Raw genomic sequence first — 20,351 nt, 5'->3', positions numbered from 1 at the left:
AGGATAGGTTTATGGAGACTTTGAGCTTGGGATTTCATACTTTAAAAGGCTTCATTCATGAAGGCCTTTTCAGAAGGTGTGATTTTAGTTAGGAATTTTTCCTATTATTTCTTTACATTAGTGTTGTGGCTTAAATGTTGCTCTTCCTCAGCCCAGCCAGAGATGTACACTTTGAAGAAAACTCCCTTTTTCTCAGCGTGTGATTTTGTTATCTGTATTGCTGTAATAGAAACAATATGAAGAAAATCTAAGAGTATCTGGCTCTGATGAACAAGCATAGCACAGTGGAAAACCAAGAGTTTCAGTAGATTTCAAGAGCTCATAATTAGCTGAAGAATTGTGTTTTATAGGGCAGGTTGCCTTTTCTTTTACTAAATATCAAGATTGCTTTTGATAGGATAGAGCATTGAAAACGTAGTAGTAATGTCTGGCAGGAGCTTGGCTTTTCCTTGTGAAGAGTTTGCCTCAGGGAAGAAGCAGCTGAACCTCCCATTGCTATTTTGGTTACTGTCTCTTGAGGGCAGTCACATGCAGCAGCACCGGACGCTAGGAAACGATGAGGCTTATGATGTGAAATCTTCCTATTTCTGCTTAGTGAATGAAAGAAATATTGGCAAAAGGTTTAGAGTATAAACATTTGTTGTGTTATGCAGTAGGCTTAACGTTCCTCATGGTGGAATACCTAGTGAAGAAACATGTAGCCCTTAGTTGTCAGTAGTGGGAGTAGCCTGGATTAGGGCAGTTTAGGAAATAGAAGGTTGTGTGGAACCACAGGGGGAATAACCTGCCTGTGAGAAAACATATGTATATATATATCTAAATATTGTGCTAGAAGAAAACTTCATCTTAGTTCTTTTCCCTTAAATTAGATGGTGTGTTAAACCCTGTATGTGAGAACATCTAAGTAGCTGAATCTGCATCTAGCAGGAGTATTTCAGTGCACAAGTTAGTGCCCTGCCTCTGGTACTGAGCTACTTCACATGGGCAGAAAGGTCTGGACTGGGTCACAGGGCTGGCCACACAATAGACTCTTTAAGGGAATACGGGAATAGCAGATGACAGTAGATGTTAATTCTGGCATTTTTCTGAGCTATGTCAGTATATCTCTCAGACCATCACGAATACAGTTGACAGAAGCTCTTTTTCATCAGTGTAACTGTCTTTGCAAAGGAGGGAAAGTTGAACAAATCCTACTGACTTGTGACACAGCCTCCTTTCTGAAGAATTTATTCATTCTTCAATTCAATATTCATTCAATTATTTATTGAAGTACTTTACACAAGTACTTACATATACGTAAGGCACTTTTTACCATTTGCAGCTGTATTACTATGATGTTTTCAAATTTAGACGAGGCCCTCAAATTAATTGAAATGTGTTTACCTAGGCCTCAGTTCTTGGCTGTGACTTTGTCTGTGATTTCAGACAGACTGAAGCTGGCAGTGCCCTCTGGGTCCATTGCCCCACAGCAGCAGGGACACCAGAGCAGGGTCCAGGCAGCTGCTGAAGGTCTCCGAGAAGCAGATCCCCCACACAGCCACTGGGCAGCCTGTGCCAGCGCTCCATCACCTGCACAGACTGATGTTCTGAGGGATCCTCTTGTATATGTGCCCATTGCCTGTTGTCCTGGCACTGATAGGAGCCTGGCTCTGTCTTCCTCACAACCTTTATTCAGATAAATTAACTGCTAATTCAAAAAATAAAATGAAATTCTTCCTGTCCTTCACCCAGAGTACATCTTATAGTCTTATAGAGAGCTTGCAAATATTTGCTTTTATACATTTCTAATACCGTATCGTGCTTTGGTTTGTTTGTTTTCAGATGGACCCATCTTTTGCTAATTCAACGTTCCAGTCCAAAATAACAGAAGCAGCTGATATTGTTGTTGGAACATGCTATATGGTCTTTGGTAAGCCTGATTTTATGGTACATATGTTTATAGAGCTTTTGTTATGTTTGGTGCAACAAAGAGAAATAAACAACTTTGAAAGTCAGACTTGTTTCTGGCAAGCGACAAGCTTCTCTGTATTCTAAAAGGGGGGGAAAGCACAGGGTAACATCATTAAGAAGTTTTTATCCTCTATTTTGTTTTAGGAACAAAAGCTGTTTTCAATGTTAGGTATATAAAACTGGACAGGTATGCTGGATTTTGAGACTCTGGCATTTTTTGGTATCTGTGTAACTGTCGCTGCATCTAAACAAGAGTTTTTAGTTTCCACACCTTGTTGCAAAACAGTGTATCTTGACTCCTTATAGTATCTGAAGTAAAATAGCAAAAGCTGTAGTCGCTATGGGCCTGAATAAGGTGCCAAAAAGGTCAGGCTTATGGCCAATGTTTACAGGCACTGCATTGGAAAGTGAGATTTCTGGGATCTGTTGTTACAGAGAAGGCAAATCTCTCCTCCATAGTCCTGGTCCAATTGAGGAAAAAAAATCAGATCCAATCCTAATGGTATTGGTCAATAAACTACGAGTCAGAGGAAAGGAAAGGCAACCCGACATCTGGAGAGCAATGACTGACCCCTTGGCTAAGGACACAAAGCATGTCTGCTGTCTGGTGCTTTGCAAGATGGTGAAAAAATATGTAGAAGTTAAATGAATGCCTTAACAGGAAAGAAAAAAAGACAACTAATATTAACCCTGAAGTATGGGACAAATACAAGATAAATATGCAAACAAGAAGTGAATCTGTGTCTTTAATCCCTATCAGCTGTCAATGAATATTGGCATCTTAATGGTTTCAGATATTAGCAAGTTCTTCAGTATGTTTTTTCAACACTGAAAAGTTTAAGTGAATATAAGCCCTATTCCTGTTAGAGTGTAGATGTATATGGACAGCTGAGTTCAGGAGGAGACTGGCTGGACAATGCAGATCCATTTAGAGGGAGAAGTTCTTGAAGTGTTTGCGTTCCCGAGTTTGCAGAGCTGGTTCAGCTAACAATAAAGTAATTTCCCAGCAGAAACATCATGCTGTATTTCTTCTGCCAGATAGACTTGAATTTTTCTCATGTAGCTTTATTTCAGTTTTTGATATTTTCCATATGCCATCAGTAACAAATAACTGTGGGTAAAATAGCAAAGATTTCATTGATATCCACTCCATGTACCTCCTCCCTCATATCTGCTCAGCTAGTCATGCAACATGATGTTCCTCAGAACTTTCTTTTTAACTTTCTGATTCCTGTGGTTAACAACCACGTCCAGATTACTGAGTCACTTATCAGAATTTCCCCCAGCATCTACTGTGTCAGTCATGTCAAAGCTCTGAAGAGCTTAAAAAATAAATACAGTGCATTTATAAGACCACTGAAAATGGCCTGATCCTGATTGAGTACTTGGATCTGTTTGCTGACACCAGCAAAAATGTCGTTATAGATTTCTTTGTAAAATTTTTGCACAGTTCCAGAATTAGAATTCAATAGGGATGGCTTAAAGAGATCAGTGATGGAGATGAATTCAGAATCACTGCCTGACATAACTTGCTAGTCTGACATTTCATTTAAAAGAAAATATCATAGTCTATAGAACTTTTGGAAAATTACTTATTTTTTTTCCTATGAGAGTGTCATTAAATGAGGCATATTCTCTTATGTGTATAAAGAGCCAATGTTGGTTTGTGTTGTAGGTATCTATGCAACTTGCTAAACTCAATTTTTATATCTATGTTTACCTACATTCTATAGGTAAAATGATATTTTTTCCAAAGCCAGAACAAACAGGTCCACAAAAGCACTTGAGCTCTTCTCAGTGGCTTAACTTTATACTATATTAATGATGGGATCCTTCAGTTCATTAGGCATGCCTAAAATTCTGCTTTTTGACTGCTCTCTCATCTTCTGAATTTGTCTAACTTTCATAGGTTTTAGTGGCTAGTTTAAATGTAGAGAGTGAGTTGATTGTCCTCTGTTGTCTAATATTGTAGCTCTGTTGTCTGCTTGTAGCTTTCTTAAGTTTCTTGGCAGCCTCATACTGGAAGTGGTACTGCCAGAGAAAATTGTTGCATCTGCACTTCGTATAAACATTACTTAACTACATTTTTCTCTTTCATGTATTAATCAGCATTCTTGCTGTATTGTCTGTTACTACTAGAAACTGTAACAGGCACCTCTGAGAGGTCTCAAAGAGAAAGGAATGGCTACCAAATGGAGAATTGTAGACCTGGATAAAATTCAATTAAAGGCCTATGGCCACTCTGGTACTATTGATTATTTATCTGTAGATAGATTGGACAAAACAAGAAGGATAATAAGAAATTTCTAAAAATATTTGAAATATAAAGATGAGAAAATCACAGATATAATAAAAGAGAGAAGTTCATCTGATAAATAACTATGATGGCTGACTATGCTGACTATGGTAATATATTATTCCTGTGAAGGAAAATAAAAGATGGATGAAGTAAATATTTCATAGAATCATTTGAGTTGGAAGGGACCCTTAAAGATAATTTGGTCCAACTCCCTTGCAATGAACCGGGACATCTGCAGCTACATCAGGTTGCTCAGAGTCCTGTCCAGCCTGGCCTTGAACATCTCCAGGGATGGGGCATCCACTGTCTCTTTGGGCAACCTGTTCCAGTGCTTCACTGACCTTATCATAAAAAACTTTTCCCTTCTATTCAAGCTAATTCAATTCTAAATTCTACAGTCAATTCTAAATCCATGTTGTATGTTTCTCTGCAGGAATATGCTCCTTGTGTGGGAACAGTATTCTCCTATATATCTCCTACAAGAAAAAACATTTGTTGAAACCAGCAGAATACTTCATTATTAATCTTGCCATCAGTGACCTTGCAATGACACTGACACTGTACCCACTAGCTGTAACCTCCAGCCTTTCGCACAGGTTTGTTCACTATGCACGTGATATTTAACACCCTCTGCAGGCTTTGGAGGTCTGAGCCAAGTGAGAAAGACTAAATTACTCTGCTACTTCTCTTGTCAAAACAGTTGAAATTAACTAGAGGGGCTGAGAGGAGTATGTTATGTTAATAACAGGTATATGAGCTGTTGATTTTAATTAGTGTTCATGTCTATTTGAGATTATCATCTGGATTTCTGCAGGGCTGAGAGGCTGAGAAGATTTTGTTCCAAATATCCACTACCTACTGCGTTTATTCTTCATGGGCAGTAATATTCAAATCTTGCATATTTCTGAATAGAAAATGAGGAGATGCAGTGATTCAGATCAAATTTCTCTTCCTCTGGAAAACCTTAACAAGAGAATCTGTTGGTTCTGATGAAACATAACTTGAAAAAGAAATACCTCAGGAAGTATTAACTTATGACCTTGGCCTACTAGTGATGAGAAGTTTGATTATTTTTTTATTTTCAGAATCTTTATCATCAAAACAATGCTTTGTTTCTTAAAAATAAAAAGGCTTAAGTGTGAATCCTAATACTAAAGGAAGATGTGACCACTTTACTGGCTGCAAGATTTTTTCCACTGAGAGTCTCTTCTTTAGTTGATCACCAATCAGCAAATAATTTGATAATGCAGGCTTATTTATTTAAGACAACAGCTATAAATGTATTTCTACAAATTTGTATTATGCTTGAAAAAGAAGGATAGCATCTAAGTGTTAACTTTCATGTTTATTTGCTAGGTGGTTGTATGGGAAACACATTTGCCTGTTCTATGCATTCTGTGGGCTATTCTTTGGGATCTGCAGTCTCTCAACACTGACATTACTGAGTGTTGTGTGCTGCCTCAAAATTTGCTTTCCAGCTTATGGTGAGTTACTGTTTTTGTCTAAGATCTCTGTTTTTCATGTGAACATAGATGATCATTTCTAAGTTGTGTCTCCTAGAGACTACTTTTATAGCAGAGCTCTTTTACATCTGGTCAAACAATGCATTTTTCCTGTGATCATTAAGATCTAACTATAACGGTTATTGCCCAGCTTGCATAAATATATGTGCAAATAATTACTCTTAATCTCTTTTGATTCCAAGCAACAATTAGGTGGCATGAAATAAGAGTTCTGAGCTGAAAGCAGGGGCTAACCCGAGTAAATGAATGCTTTCAAAGTACACTGCTACATATTCGTTCATTTAGATTTATGTTGATATAACAACTGGTTCTCTTCCTCTTTCTGCCAACGTCTATTCCAAATAACATCCTTACTTTTTAAGAGAACTTCACAATCAAGAAAAAAAGTCAGACTAAGAAGATCAGCAAGTTTTGGCAGACAGACTGAGTTATTTAAGAGAAAAGTGCTAGCTGGTTAATGGTTTTGAGCATCTGAGGAATGCAGATCATTGTTAGGAACTCTAAATGCTGATTTAGCAGCTGAACAATTTGGAACAAATATACTGCTACAGATTAAATTTTCTAGTACAGCATTCATCTGGCAACACATCCCTTGTGTTCTATGAGTCTTACATTTTAGAGATAATACTTTTTGCTTATCTGTTACAGTGAGGCCCTCTGTTGTGGTTGAGAAGCAAGCAGCTGAAGGTAGGGAAATGTAGAGCCAATAGTGATTTAAAGACAATCTAATTCTCACCTTTAACCACTTGCTTTCTCAGCACAGCATAGGTCAATCTTCAAATACAGACTTTCATTTAAATATTTTTCTGTTTCAGTAAATATCTTCATACATTTATTTATATCTTTTATATTTCTAGTCAAGAGCTCAGATTTCTGTGGTGTTTCCATATAGTTTTATAAGAAATGCCTTTTTTTTTTTTTTCAGTAGAGAGTGTGGAAATTTGAAAGCATGACCTGAGAATCAAAGTTTTTAGAGCATTCACACAAATCTTTAGTATCTGATACAATAGTAAAAACTCATATTTTATTTTCCCAGAGTTATGCATTATTAATAATATTAACCCTAAGTCAGGAAATAAATACATTTCTGCTGAGAGTTTTGTTTTTCTAAACTACCGTTTGAATGGAGGGTATTGTTACTTCTTTGTCCTGCTTCTTTATTTAAAAAAAAAAAAGAAAAAAGTAGTCCTGATATGCACTTCTTATAAAGACTCCCCTCCTTTAGGCTTTCTTTAGGTAAGGACTGCTTTGAAAGTTGTGTCCAAAAAAATAGCCAAACTTATCTTTGTTATGGTCCAGTCATATTGCAATTGTGGTGTTTTCAGTCCATTGTGAGTCCTACTTGTAGAGCAAGGCTACACTGTACTTCTGAGTGCTAATGAGCTCGGAGCAAAAAGACATCCTGTTCTTCAAAATGCTTGAATTTTGTGTTTAAAGCATAAAGGCAACCCAATATCTTGCTCAGATAGGGGAAGGAATGAGAGTTTCTTTTAGTGTAGTGGCTGGTGAACTCTGTGGATCAATTACTTGGGTTTAGTTGTTTTGCAGACAATATTTTGAGAAGTGATCTGTAGAAAGTTACAGAGAATTATTTCTGAGAGAAGGAAAAAAGAAAAAAAGAAAATTTCCAGTGTGCGATACAAGGGCCTATTAATTGATTTTTGACTTGTTCAGTTAACTGTAGCTTACAATACTTCTACGTGCTGGTCTTCACTGATTGTTTTGTGTCTTCCAGGCAACAGGTTCAGGAGAAAACATGGACAAATATTGATAGCCTGTGCTTGGACCTATGCAGCAATATTTGCCTGTTCACCCCTTGCTCACTGGGGAGAATATGGAGAGGAGCCCTATGGCACAGCTTGCTGCATTGACTGGCAATCCACCAACGTAGACGTCATGTCCATGTCTTACACTGTCGTTCTCTTTGTTCTCTGTTTTATTCTCCCCTGTGGAGTAATTGTCACTTCCTACTCACTTATTCTGGTAACTGTGAAAGAATCCAGGAAAGCTGTGGAGCAGCATGTCTCTGGTCCCACCAGGATAAACAACGTGCAAACCATTACTGCCAAGGTATCTACAAATTAGTCTTTGAGAAAGTGCTTTTACTGCAATTGGGCAGTACCATTCAAGAAACAAAAAATTTCAGAGAAGACAATAAAGAAGGGAAAATCAGTCCTTGCCATATTTTCATTTCAGAAAGCAGAATTGTCTTGTACAGTTTTGCTCTATGGCAATGAATTGCTAAATGTGCAAGTAATACTGGTGCTGCTTCTGGGGGACAATAATTAAGTTCACAGAGCTTCCTTATTGGTGAAAATTGAGATTTAATACTTTTCCTTGAAGAAATTATTTGGAACATTTCTGTAGAAAATCTGGACTTTTAAATGACATGATTGAAAATGGAGTAAAACTTAGAAACAGTAAATGAAAAAATAAGTATTTTACAGTACAAAAGACTCTGCCTTTTCAGATATCAGTGATGAGCTTAGGAAACATTTCTTAACAGTGAATCTCTAATTCTGGGTCTTGGTGTTCAAGTTGTCTTTTTGGTATTCCCAAAATACTTTATTTCTCCATGTTTGTGAGGTCTCCCATGAACAGCATTTTTTTAGCTTCTACTATTTTGCATCTCCCTTGAGTCTATTTTATTAAAGCTTTACAGTCAGTCCCTTTTGTAATAGACTTTCAAAAGCTGTTTCACACGGAAGTATATCTATTTGTACTCTAAAAATCCGTATCAGTAGGAACTCTGTCAGATGTCATTGACTGCTAAGTATGCATCTAGTAGTATCATCCAATAAAATCCTGGTAATGTCATCTCTGATTGAAAGGAAGGTGGGAGCCCTATGTGGAAGTGAGTTTCAGCCTCATGCTAAGGAACCATTGTTTATGAAAGTCATGATGGTTTTAAGTGAGTGAATTCTGTTTGTCCAGTTACAGACATTTGATGGAATTCATTATCATAAAAGACTTTTAAAAATAAAAACAAAATCAAATTAATTTATATACAACTGGACACAGGACAAAAGTCATAGAACAGTATATCTTCATAAGTACTTTTTGCACCAAAGCCTTTTCAAGTTTGTATTTCACTGGCTCATAGAGTAAAATTAAATCTAGTCCCAGAGTTTGTTGTGGGAATTTGTTTCTTGCTACCAAACTACATTCCAGGAAATAAATAAACTAAATAATAAATATACTAAAATATAAGAAGAGGAACTTTACATTAGGTGTAGTTCACTCTTTAGATAATATTCTTCTTGAAAGAATTCTTTTCTTGAGAATGTTACTTCTTAATTCTGTTATTTTCATGGAGAAAATCTTTGTCTTTTCTTTATTTCCATGCATCCTTCAATAATTTCTCTAATTATTTCTACATGCTAAGTATCTTCCTTATCTTGGAGTCTGTTTACCTTATGTTCTCTCTCTGTTCGAGAATGTGGATACTGTCATTTGCAAATACAATTGGATACCTCTCAGATCTGCTTCTACGTAGATCATCTGCTTTCTCTTTTCTGTATTAACAAGTTTGAACTCTTTGACATCTGTCTTTGAACTATGAGAATAGCTGCACTAGACATCTAATTCTGCCTGATCTCTCTCTTTGAGTGTCTTCGTTTTAATCATTGTGGGAAACAATATCCTCCTGCCTATGGCATAGTTTTGTAACCTAAATATTGTCCTCAATCCAAGCAGTTCAAGAACTAAAGAGTATTCCCTTGTCTTACCTACTCATTATTTGCAATAACCCTTTGATGAAACATTTTCCTATGAAAGCTTTTATGTATATCCCTGCCTCGAGTCTGAATATTCAGTACACATTTGTTTTCTTACATCTTTCACTTAACTACAGTTCAATCCTTTCATTCTTTACCTTTTAAGACAATTCATAGCCTAATTGACCTCTATAATCCTGTTCAGTGAGACTTAGATTCTGCTTACTCTGTGGGCTTGTAACACTCAAAAATGTGCATGCATGTTTTCCTCAGTATTAGTTGTCATTCTTATGAGTTCCTTCTAATAAAATCTGGAAAAATGAATACAGTCTTCTCCATCACTTCCTTTGTGATGTTAACACAAACTCATCCTGAAATATCATATAGGTTGATACTGGTAGGATGCTGGATCTCTAGGAATATTGCCTGTCGTCTACTGACAAGTATTTATTCTTTGTCATCTCTCATTTTTTTTTAAGTTATCTATTTTAATCTGTTTTTTTTTTTTTTTTTTCCCTGGGAACTGTTTTGATCTTTACTTTTAGGTTATATAGTCCTTGATGAGGGTTGCTCTGAAACTATCTGTCTGCAGAGTCTCACCCTGAAATAGTAATACAAAAAACAAATACCTTTACATGATAATCTCTTGGAGACATTTGATAGAGTGATGATTTAAGTCAAATTCATAAGAGCAGAGAGGAGAGAAGAGACCCTGTTAGGTTTATTTTTTGCTTAAGAAATTCTGTAAAAGCAAACCATCCCAAATACATCAATGTTGTGGTTTACCTGGAACGATTATTTGTTCAACTGTAAATCTTTCAGCTGGAAGAACTGTAGTTTCTGTCAAATTAGTGACAGTTTACAGCCCATTCTTTTTCTGACCTTACCATTCTTCCTCTGAAACCAAGGAACTGTAACTTATGAGTCTTGGTCAGTTTTGACCTCTACCTCTGCTGTCTAATCCAACTTCAGCTGAAGAGCTTGAGTATTGTGTGTGTTAGTCTTGAAAAACTAAATCCAGAAAGTGATCTGGTCACTTAAAACAAGACTTAAACAGTTACAGCAAGTCTAAGCCCAGATAGATGATTCCTAAAGCTCTTTCTTGGCAGCTGATTCTTCAAGTTTCCAAGTAATTGTCATTGATTGGTTCCTCTGTTACTGCAGGTATTTCCCAGGTTCCTGCAGTTTGCTTTAATCTGTATTGCTCTGTACACTTAGCTCCTTTTCTCCAAGCCATATAAATGTAGCTAGGTCATAGCATCAAGTTCAGTCCTACTTCATTGCATTTGTTGGTTTTAGTAGTAGTTGAATATTTTTAATAAAAAAGAGCAATAAAATGCAGATAATTCAGGATTCATTATTCCTAATTCATTATTACTGATGTACATGCAGCGTTAAAGAACCTATCTGCTAAGCTTATTTCTGTGCTACTTTAGAATGACAACAGCAAGATTTTTAGAAAATCAGTGCGAGATGTCTAGTGCTATTAGTGTTTTTGTGCTCATGAGTTTACAAGGTTGGCTAACTACTGAAATTGCTTTTATTATCATAGAGTACCATAAATATCAATTAGAATGCATACAGAGGACACTGTTCTCATCTGCTTTCTTCACAAGTGCATGAGTATGCCAGTTTATGGACAAAGCAGGCTCTTAGACATACAGACAAAGCAGATAAATACTATGAATGCAAGCTGAGATGTATAAAATTACCACTTCTTCATGAGTTCCTCAGGATTAAGCAATTTCAGAAACACGTCCAAGTTCTTCCTATATGTTGCATGAAAAGAACTGCTGGGAGTGTAACTTCACATCTCACAAGATATTTGTCCAAATATCATCTCCAAATGCTCCACAGCACACTAAACTTAAGGTCACAAGAGGATAGACCTTTGGCCTGGGAAGTCTTGTTCAATTTTTGTTGTAATTCAGACTTTGTGTATGCCTTTGGATAAATATTATAGCATGTAACTGTTATTTCTTTGAGGTTGTAATTTGTGATGGATCTGAAGCATAAGATTCAAAATACTGAAGTATCATTTGGCAGACTGGAAGGCTGAAAAAATTTGCATCGTTTCATAATAATTCAAAATTGTTTATTAAGGAAACAGTATCTGATGTTGTTCTTTATATGAAATACGATTGGCAGAGAAACAACAAAATATACACGGCATGGAGGTTAAGTGGGCTTAAATTGGCCTTCTACAGTACTTGTTTAAAAATCCTAATTAAATTATTTATGATTAATTGATTTCTTACCACAAAAAAATTAATTGAGGTTGTTACACTCTTCTGAAACTGGAAACACATCCACAGTTACAAACTTGAAAGCTGCGACTAGTTACAGCTCGGGAGAGCTATGGACTTAGTGTGAAATACAGTGGAAATCAAATTGGATAAACGTTACTCTTCAGAGATGGCCTATGGTTTAGAATACACAATCCCAGGCTTGAATGCTTCATTGTAGTGGATAAACCTACTCTTAAAACATGTTACAGCTGTTCAATGCCTCTCTTGTTTTTCTCTGCTTTAAATAGATGCATTAGTTGTCTGATGCTGCAACATTACAATTTGTTGCAGGCATTTCAAAGCCATTTGGGGATTAGTAGTCAGCGTGCTGTTTCTAAATGTTGGATTTGCCACTGTGAAGGGAGAGAACCTGCATGAAGCCACAGTCTTAATACTAAACATACAGTTGCATTAATTACACTGTTGGCTGTATGATTTATATTGATTTGAGGTGGAGGCAGTCGGCTTTCTGACAAGCATAGGAGAATGTAGTTGACCTACTAAATCAATGCTGAATGTGTCTTACTCTCAAGGATTGCTACGATGGAATACAGACATTTCATTTGGAGAGAAGGTGAAATTGAGATTCTGTTGTGGTAATATAGATAATCACATTTATGATTGGCTTTCACTTTTGTGTAGCATAAAAATTTATAATTACTAGTGGAAAGTTCAAAAACACATGCTTTTAAATCCCTATGGCATTTAAAGCCATGTGATCATGGCTCAGATAAAAAAGCAAAACCAACCAACTAAAGAAACTCTTCCAGAATGCTATAGACCTCTCAGGAAAAGCTGATTTCATTTATCCATGCTCTTATATGAGTAATTCATTTATAGTGAGCATAAAACCCCTAGGATTTACAGATCCAAAGGACCCCCAAAATTGCCAGGTATCTTAGGCTTTTTTTTTTTTCATTATTATTTTTAAATTTGGAAGTTCTGCAGATCAGGGGTGTGGGGTGGCCTCTAATCAGCTTCTAGGTTATCAGAGTTCTGCTTGTTGAATACCATTTAAGTCCTTTCCTTCTGGTGTAAGTTGTTTTTTGTCAGCTGCTTTTCAGACTTTGCCATCGTAACTTCAGGATATTTTGCATGATGAAATTAGAATATGCTTTGGCTTTACAGGTCAACGAACTGCCAGTCTGCAGAGTGTTTAGCTGGCTTGTTTTATTGTTTCTGTGCATAGAGAAATCCTGCCAGATTGGAAATTAGGGCTGATATTTCCCTTACTGCTGAGAACTGGAGCAAGGTTGAACTACCAAACCAAGGGCAATCCTAGTTAGCTACAAGACTGAAATTCAAGAACCATTCTTGCTTTGGTTGGTGCTTAACCCATTATCTTCTGTCTTTTGCACATTTGTATCTGGGCTCTGGTATGATCTATTCTTTTTTTTTTCTGAATGCTCAGTGAGACAATCTGCCATTTTCTATTGAAGGCTTCTGTTCATGCAGGCTTTTGAAGAAGGTGCTACTAGAGGAGGTTAGCCTGGTTGGTCTGCCAGGTTGGATGTGTGTGACACCTGCGATCTTCAAGGACCCAGATGTTGAGTTCAGGCTCTGTGCTACCTGACCTTAACATAAGTTCAGTGAGCAGAGGGGAGAGGTGATGAGTAGGAGCCTGTGCTCCTCTTTGTGAGTCATGGTGGGGAGCAGGAAGCATCTTGGTAGTGACTGGGGGATGAGCTGACAGGCCTGAGGTGGTGAAGGGCTGGCTCAAGGGGTAAAAGGAGAATTTCCTCCAGCGTGCTCCATGCCAGCCATGCTAGTGGCTCAGAGTAGCATCCTCCCTCCTCTTCACGCATTACTGAAATGACTGCACTTCTCAGAAACTTTGGATAAGTAATTGTTTCTCTATGGCACACTTTATTGTACCTTTCTCTGGGGTGAGCAGCTCCCTGGTATTCTAAGAGCACACTAAAATAATGATATAGTGACATCTCTATACTGCTTTCTATATTTTGATGAAAAATGCTGTAGGCAGCATCCAGGGTTAGATGAGTTCAGCAAGTGTAAGCCACTATGAGGGCATCTGGCCCTAAATCTAGCACTAACTCCTCAGCGGAAGCCAGATTTTCCTCACCCTTGTGCTTTCAATGGCTGTAGGGCAGTGCAAAAGGAGGCTGTGTTTGTATTTCATTCATCATAATGCACATAATGATTCCATATACTGGTCCATCCACATAATGACCAAGTTATTTCATGAAGCAAGAAGTATGGATTTTACTGAAGATACGTAGATGCTGTATGCATTTTAAATATAAAGTTAATGCTATCTTAGCATATCGTTCCTACTGAGAGCCATAGGCAATATGTGTTAGTGCCTGAGTACAGGAGAGAACATATCATTTAGGCATATTTTTTGGAGCTGATATTTTTTGTGTGCTGAAGATTAGACTCACTAAAAAAAAAAAATAGGCAGCTACCAAAATAATTTGGGCAATTAGATAGAATTAAGAATATTTTTAACCATATTTTAGCAAGGCAGCTGAAGAATTGCCATCATCTTGCACAACTCAGCACTGTGAAGTTGAGCAGATATTGTGAGACTAATCTTAAGTACAAAATAAAAGGTGAACAAAATAATGCCAGCCTGCTTGAAAACAGCACAGCCAAAAGTCTGTTCCAAGTCCCTGAGAGAAGGGTGATCTTTGGATAGAGGCCCATTGACTTGTTTGGGAACAGACATCAATATGAATTAGGTGGGGATTTATTTCTTTGAGTTATGGTACTGTAACAGTATTTTACCATTTTTATTTTATTTTTTTTTTATTATTATTTGGTGTTGTGTTGATTGAAGGGAGGAGTAAAATTCACAGCATGAATTTTCAAAACTTAGCCTGTAAATCTCTAATTTCTTTTCCTACTCCCTCCATTTTAGCAGTGCATTGGCTCTCGGGCTTATTATTTTGCAGAAGAAATAGAGGTTGTAATAGTCCTTTGAGGCATATAAATATTTGAATCAAAGGATTTGCTGTTTATAAGCATGCATTTGGACAAATCTCAGATTTTGAAAACAGTTCCACATGCCCTTTCAGAAACAATTTGCAGGAACAACTTCCTATTCTCAGCAGAGTACTTTCACCCATAGCAATTACTGTAAAAGTGAAAGGAAAAAAAAAAGTATTGTTCTAATGGCTTTGTCATGGCCTTATCTATGAGGTCGGCTCCAAAAGTAATGCCTCCAATTTTATTGGCCCAATATGTCAGAGGCAGATGTTGGTGATGTGACAGTAGGGGCTGAATCTTCCCACCAGTATTCCATTACATGTTGTTGCTGTGTGACAGATGGCAGCAGAGGCACAGTCTGATGCAATGGTGTCTCATATGGAAGTGTGTATGTGAAATTGAATTCCTCCATGTGCAAAAAATGTCACCCACTGACATTCATCAATGCTGAAATTTAGGGAGACCAGACAATGGATATGAGCCCAGTGAGATGGTGGGTGGTGTATTTCAGCAGTGACAATGGTGACAGTGAGTTTATTTGCCTGCAAAAGCATAAAGGTGTCCTTCCTTGTATTTCTTGTAATTGCTCACAAGTTTGCTTTGTAACTGCCTCACCAAAACTCCCCTCTTTTATTCTGCTCATGAAAATCTCGATGTTCTTTCCCATCTCATGCTGGCATCAATGGTTAGCCCACTCCTTATACTTCTTACTGTGGGGAGAGTATCAGGTGCTGTGCAGGCACTTTAATTTTAAATTCTAGACTTTTCAATATGTGGCATGACAATATAATAATAACAAAGTCTCTTTCTGGATGCATCTATGCATATGTATTGTTGATATGCTCAAGTAACTTGAATACGGTTCCTTTTGTTTAGGTGCACTTCACTTAAAATTAGGTGTCTTAAGTTCAGCCTCAAACTTGACAGTGACAAAGACATGAGAGCCATCCATCACATCCATTTTAGACATATATCTTCAGATGATATCACTTGCTTTCTCTTTCCTTTGACATTGTATAGAACCTTTACTGGCTTTGGCTTAGAGTAGAAGTTTTGGATAGTCAAAGTTATGCAAGATGAATGTTCACTTTGTTTTAAACACTGTACTGATGCCTTTGGGGAACTTGGCTGAGAGCTCCTTGAAAGTACGTGCCAAATGCCTTCACACAGAAACAAAGCAAAACCTCTCACAATCCTGAAGATTAACTGCTACCATAAATAAGCCATCTGGGAAACGAACCGATCAATTCTAATATCCATTTCTTCTTAATGTGACTCTAAAGGGCTGAGGCATATTGCTTACCACAGAAACTGCTTTTTGTCTCAGCCTTTTATACTGGCCATGGACAGTTCAGAATCACAAAATCGATGCACATGGCGCTGGCTTTTCCACAGGTAGAACCAGACCTTCAGCTAATGTAATGAAATAGAGCACTACAGAAAGAAAAATCAAGTTAATCCCATCATATGGGTTTGCCTTTATCTTTATTTAACTAGTCTTATTCTATTAAAATGTCTTGTTTCTCAGTTCTGCCATATTTAGCTTTGGACTTCAGGTGAACCAGTGGTTATTGCCAATGAAAGGGAAATTTCTTCTATAGAACTATTGCAGTGAATTGTTTCCTAGGGACATATGCAAATTCATGAACAGATTTTAGCCTGATAGCCAAAATAGTTAGACACCACAGACATCCCTCATCAAACTTGTGTTGTATGTTTCTTGATAATCACCATACATTTCTTCTTGCAAAATAAAGTTTCTGAAACTACTAAAGTCAGGGAGAAAATAATAGCACTTTGAGTGGCTTTCTATGCCTTAGAAGAGTCTTACGTGTTTTCTGCTTGTGATCAGTGCTCAGGGCCTGTCTCAGCCTCTCACTGAACACAACCATGTAATCTCTCACAATCAGAAAACCTATGATTTTTGCAACCTTTAATCTACACCCAGAGTCTCACTGAGAAAAGTGTTGGATTTGCATTGTGTTAATGGAGCTCTCTATACTCTATACAGAGTCAGCTCTGTACTCCCACTTGCAGAGGGCAGCTCAGGCAGGTGGCACAATTAGCAGCTGAAAACAAAAGTACTTCCCTTATGCATTTTCTTCTGCTTGTTTGGATCTGATACTACTCTAAAGGGAATACATTCTCTACTATCTTCCTCATTTGTAAATATGTACTTTTGGCAAACGTGGAATTCTGAAGTTCCTTCAGAAGCATGAATATTCTTATTTCTGTCTTTAAAATGTACATGTACTTCACTTATAAAACAGGCTTAGAATGATGCCCTGCACGTTGGTCTGCCTGTACAAGCTTACAGTGTAGTTTAGATTTCCCAGAGTTTACTATAGACCCAATATTTATTGTTGCATTTTACACATCTCTGTGATAATTTATACCAAAAAACTTTTTTTTTTTAAATGCCTTTGTCAAGCTTTTTTGATAAAGCTTAGTAGGACATGTAATTTTGAGGTAGAGGTTAATTGAAATTCATGAATTTGATTCACCTTCATGATTAATCTGCTTTTCGGCTGCCGTATGCCTGCTTAGGACTCCAGTTCACCACAGACAAAAAAAGTATGGAAGACTCCCTAGCCAGGAAAACTAGCATTGCTGGTGAACTAGAAAGTAGATACAAATGACTTTGCAATAACAGTCCAAAGTTTCCTCAGAATAGTACTTTTTGTTTTTTTAGGTTGGCTTCATTGTTGGTGTAATAAGAATGTTAGTGGTACTTCAGTGAAGAGGAAATGGAATGTAAGAGCTGATATGTTTTAACTTTGGAAGGTATAATCAGAACTCAGTCTCAGGCAGAATTAAGTTGCCAAACAAATATGTGTTTGGAGAGCAGTTGAGGTATACTGGGGGGACTAAGCAGGTAGTGTTTTATGCATATACTATTTTCTTATTTTTCTTATCCATTCAATTTTTTAATTCACTGCTTTCTCTCTCTCTCTCTCTCTTTTTTTTTTTTTTTTGGTCTACAAGCTGAGTATTGCTGTGTGCATTGGATTTTTTGCTGCTTGGAGCCCTTACGCCATCATTGCCATGTGGGCAGCTTTTGGATCGATAGATAAGATTCCTCCTTTAGCCTTTGCTATTCCAGCTGTCTTCGCAAAATCCTCCACTCTCTACAATCCCATTATCCATCTTCTTCTGAAGCCTAATTTCCGAAGTAACATTGCCAAAGATTTCACAGTCCTTCAACAGTTATGTGTCAGGTGTTGTTTTTGTGTCAAGGAGCTGCAGACCTACAGATCAACTTTCAACACTGGCTTGAGAACATTTAAGGGCAAAAATGAATCCAGCTGTAATGCTCTTCCGATTACGGAAGGATGTTCTTATTTTCCCTCTGAAAAGGGCAGTCATACTTTTGAATGCTTTAAAAGCTATCCAAACTGCTTCCAGGAGAGGTTAAGCACTATGGGATGCCACCTTCAAGACTGTGAGTCTTTGGAAAATGACCTCCAAGTAGAAGTGACACAGGGCAGTAGGAATTCAATGAAGGTTGTTGAACAGGAAGAAAAAAGCACTGAACTTGATAACTTGGAAATCACCTTGGAAGCAGTACCTGTGAGCTGTACATTTACAGACCTTTAGAGCTGCTTATATGAAACAATCTGGCAATGATGTTGTTATACTGGAATTATGAATGTAACTTCTTTTGAAAAGCCCTTCTATTATCCCATTTTCTACGCTATCTTCCTCCTCTTTCTCTTGCACTCTTTGATGGGACACATTCTACAGCATGGACGTTCTATAAATGTTGTGTGACTCTTGCCATGCTGACTTAAGTGTATTGTGATAAATATGTTCACAGCAAGAACTACATCGGATAAAGCCTTTCTGTGCGTTGCAACCTCTGTGTACTCCATTTTCAAGAGAACACACTAAATATTGAGAGGTTTTCTGTGGAGTTATTATCCTTTCTAGACCTTGTGTATTTTATATCCTGTATGTTTAGAACAAATAATTCAATGTAGAGTTTTAAAAGAATGATATCATGGTGTTTTACTTGTTATAACAAACAACTGAAACAGTAATTATCAACTGAAATGCCTCGTTTCCAAGAAGGGATGCCAAATGACCACATCTTGTGTTTCCTGAGAGTCACAGGCTGCTTAGGGATGAACGGGCAGGTTCTGACCACATTCCACATGAATGAAATCACAGTATATCTGGTAATTTGGTGGTTGTTTTTTGCCTTTTTGGTGTAATTTGAGAGGAAGTTGCTGTAAAACATTATTTATTATGCCCAGTTTTCTCTATTGGACATCAGCATTAGGATAGCAAAGACCTGGTCCAGAAATAACGTAACGGGCAAGAATCTTGACTAGTGCAGGGGTTTACAAGGCATTACAGAAAAGACATCCTCTATGGTCAAAAATACTGTCTCTTCAAGGACCAAGAAGGAGCAATCAGAAAGGGCAGAAGGAGTTTGAATGCTTAGAAAGTCCTTTCAGTGTGTGATTTCTCCAAGGCTTCCTAAGATACATGGACCCGAGTGGGAACCTATTCCTGCAGGAATTCGTGCGCCATCAATGCAACTTGTCTCTGACCTCAGTGACGTAGGATCCAGCTTTCAGAACTTCAGGCCATGCTAAAATTTTCCAGTGGTGAATCAGTGCAAAACAGGACTGGAAGTGATGTTCAAAGGTAATTTGGTCCTTCCTGTACGGAGTCCCATTGACGTCAGTGCACAGAGTTGGATATGTGAATAAGTCTCTGGAGGATTCACCAACACAGTCACATGTTTGGAGACTTAAACTGATGTGTCATTGCAAAGCCTAAAAATGTCACTCTATCTAAAGGCAAAAAAACCCCACAATAGTCTGTACTGTGCAGAGGGACTGTGTGCTTGGATTCTATACAGATGTTTGAAATCCCAGCTGTAATATGCAGCTGTTTAAAACAATCAGAAATAAATGGACATTTTTTGTGCTGTGTTTGCTCTTTGAGCTGTGGCACTGTTTAGATTCATGGTGAGATAATATTTTGAGCTATTAATCCAAATGACAAATATCATTCTTTTGTTCTAATAGAACTACACAGGGAAGCCAGGAAGGAAGTTTGAGAGTCTCCATGCTCAGAGTTACAGTCACTTTCAGTTCAGCATTCCCTATAGTGGAAGCCAAGATTGACTCTTGTGAGGTGCTCCATTTGTAGTCTGGGAAACATGTGACTGCATATTTACGTAATGCCTTTTAGTTGACTTGAATAAAATAAAAAACTCTGAATCTTTCCAAATTCACATTGGACTCTCTGTCAGCTCTTTGTACAGAGTAAAACAGTTGCGTAAATGGTCACATTCAGCTTTGGCCAGAAATTGTAATGCTTTAAAAGTTACTACAGAATCCATGCCAGTTCCTTTTAAAAGTTAATGGGAAGAACGTAATGCCTTTGCAATGAATTTCCCATATGCTTAGTCATCAGGAATGATACTGCACTTGGATTGTTCCCTCTCTACATGGGGGAAGGTTTCCCTCTTGTCTGAGTAGCATTTTCTGCAGCAACCGCAATCTCCAATAAACTTTTCAAACTTGCCGGTCTTTGGATTTTCCCACCTGTTCTTCTGTGTTAGTCACAACTTACTGCTAGTAAGTATGTATATAAATGAAATATCTCCAGT

General features: G+C 37.5%; 1 protein-coding gene across 1 annotated transcript in view; it reads left to right on the top strand.

Moving 5' to 3' along the window:
• The window catches only part of OPN5L1 (opsin 5-like 1), a 36,094-nt gene extending 16,415 nt beyond the window's left edge, over positions 1 to 19,679 (top strand). The window contains exons 2-6 of the mRNA NM_001310056.3: positions 1,822 to 1,909; positions 4,683 to 4,845; positions 5,606 to 5,733; positions 7,508 to 7,842; positions 17,711 to 19,679. Of these exons, the coding sequence (NP_001296985.2) occupies positions 1,822 to 1,909; positions 4,683 to 4,845; positions 5,606 to 5,733; positions 7,508 to 7,842; positions 17,711 to 18,322 (1,326 nt within the window). The 3' untranslated portion in view covers positions 18,323 to 19,679. The remainder of the gene's footprint in view (positions 1 to 1,821; positions 1,910 to 4,682; positions 4,846 to 5,605; positions 5,734 to 7,507; positions 7,843 to 17,710) is intronic.
• The last annotated feature ends 672 nt before the right edge of the window (positions 19,680 to 20,351 follow it).

This window comes from Gallus gallus, chromosome 2 (genome assembly GCF_016699485.2).
Source record: "Gallus gallus isolate bGalGal1 chromosome 2, bGalGal1.mat.broiler.GRCg7b, whole genome shotgun sequence".
Taxonomy (NCBI): domain Eukaryota; kingdom Metazoa; phylum Chordata; class Aves; order Galliformes; family Phasianidae; genus Gallus; species Gallus gallus.
Note: the sequence above shows the minus strand (reverse complement) of the source record. Positions and strands in the feature narration are given on the sequence as shown.